The 1969-nt window shown below is 30.0% G+C and overlaps 1 protein-coding gene across 1 annotated transcript in view; it reads left to right on the forward strand.

Annotated features, from left to right (window-relative positions):
• Nucleotides 1–1969, forward strand: part of LOC123005679 (ATP-binding cassette sub-family G member 1-like) — a 23387-nt gene that overhangs the window by 17791 nt on the left and 3627 nt on the right. Inside the window, exons 5-7 of the mRNA XM_044399533.1 lie at nt 220–351; nt 399–746; nt 795–895. Of these exons, the coding sequence (XP_044255468.1) occupies nt 220–351; nt 399–746; nt 795–895 (581 nt within the window). The remainder of the gene's footprint in view (nt 1–219; nt 352–398; nt 747–794; nt 896–1969) is intronic.

The raw sequence follows: 1969 nt of genomic DNA on the forward strand, positions 1-1969 counted from the left end.
CTGTAAGAAAAACAAAAAACCAAACCCGTAATTTTAGTTACTTTATTTATTCAGTTTTAAGATAAGCAAAATTGTAAAATTGTTTTTTGTCCTAGGTTCAAATAAGGCAATATTTGCATGGTTTTGCACTGATAATAGTGCTTTGTGTGCACTTTATTATCTTGTTAACACAGCGAAATTAATTTAACAAATTAGCGATTAAAAATGAATTTGTTTCAGTTTTGGAAGTGGCATCTGGCGATTACGGCGACTTTACCGAAATCTTGGTCAAGCAGTCAAATAACGGCTTAAACCAAGAATGGCGAAATAAACAAAGGAATTCTTTACAATTCCAATCGCTCGAACATATAGGTACACAAATCCGATTTAAAGTCCAGTAAATAATTGTGAAATTGCAGATAAATTAATGGAAAGTGGGCAAATAACCCCAGTAAGGGCCCCCCCAATCCTGTTCAAAAAAATCACCAATAACACCAAAGACCCCAGTTTTTGTGGCAACAGTCAATACCCAACTTCCTTCTGTAACCAAATCTTCGTGTTACTAAAACGGGCATTTCTCGTGTTAAGTCGTGACCGAACTTTGACTTATTCTCGGATTGCGACACACTTGGGAATAGCCCTTTTTATAGGAACACTTTATCATGGAATAGGAGAGGATGCTTCGAATGTTCTCAATAACTTCAATTTCTTATTTTTCTCCGTGATGTTTCTGATGTTGACGGCGTTCAATTGCGTCACAACAACCTGTAAGAATGCAAATTAGCCTTTTTATTTGCAAAATACTCGCTTTCTAGTCCCTTCCGAATTGCCCATTATCACAAGAGAGCACTTCAACAAATGGTATTCGCTCAAGTCGTATTATTTAGCAATAACACTAGCCGATATTCCAGTACAAGTAAGTTTTTCCCCAGTTCTAGGGATTTTTTGGCAAAAAAAGGGTTTTTTCAAATTCTTTTAGGAATTTTTTTGTTTTCAATAAGAACATCAAAATATTTAGTTTGCCACATAGTAACGAAAAATCAAAAAGTATTTTCTGTAATTTTAATTTAAAATAATATACAATCTATTTATTTACCAGAATTTGTTTCAATTTATTTGTTTTTTTCTTTCTGTATTTTCATATTAGTCTAGTGACTTGGTAAAAACTTTTGTTAGAATTAATATATCTGGTGATTTTTTTCAGTATTTTCCACGTTTTTCAGCAGAAACTTGATTATTGCATCAAATGTTTTCAAAAAAGTTGAAAAATAGTTTGTTTTTTTGCAAAATTTTAGAAAACAGGATCAAAAATGACAATTTATTTTTGTCTTTTTCAATTTTTTTTCCAGGTAGAAACACAATTATTTCGCAGAATTTCGTTAAAAACAATCCAAAAATTCAACAAAGTCGACCAAAAACGGCGTTATTTTTGACCTTTTCAAGCGTTTAAGCACGTTTCTTAAGATAAAAACAAAAAAATTTTAAAAATTTTGTTGATGTAGGCAAAAAATTACAAAATCGAAATTATTTTAGCTTGTTCTGCTCGAGACTCATTTTAAAAATCATAAAAACAATTAATGTATATGTTATTTTGTTTATTTCACTTGATTTTGAGTAAAATAAGACAAAAATAAGCCGAGAAACCACAAAATTTGGCCGAAAGTGCGTTTTCGTACTAAAATCTCAAGTTTTTCACTAGATTTTGCTAAAACAAACAAAAAATCAAGAAATTAAGTCTAGAATTACATTATTTTTGCATTTCTCGAGCATTTTATTATGTTTTTCATGTTTTTCAGCTAGGAACGCAATTATGTTGCAAATTTTTGTTTCAATTTATTTGTTTTTCATCTGATGATTTTTTGAAAATGAAAAAAACCGTTTTTCAGTATTTTTTACGTTTCCAACCAGAAACTTGATTATTGCATCAAATTTTTTCAAAAAAGTTGAAAAATAGTTTTGTTTTTTGCAAGATTTTACAAAACAGGATCAA

This window comes from Tribolium madens, unplaced genomic scaffold (genome assembly GCF_015345945.1).
Source record: "Tribolium madens isolate multiple individuals breed KSU strain unplaced genomic scaffold, Tmad_KSU_1.1 Scaffold_20;HRSCAF=117;Tcas5.2_LG4, whole genome shotgun sequence".
In the NCBI taxonomy this organism is placed as follows: domain Eukaryota; kingdom Metazoa; phylum Arthropoda; class Insecta; order Coleoptera; family Tenebrionidae; genus Tribolium; species Tribolium madens.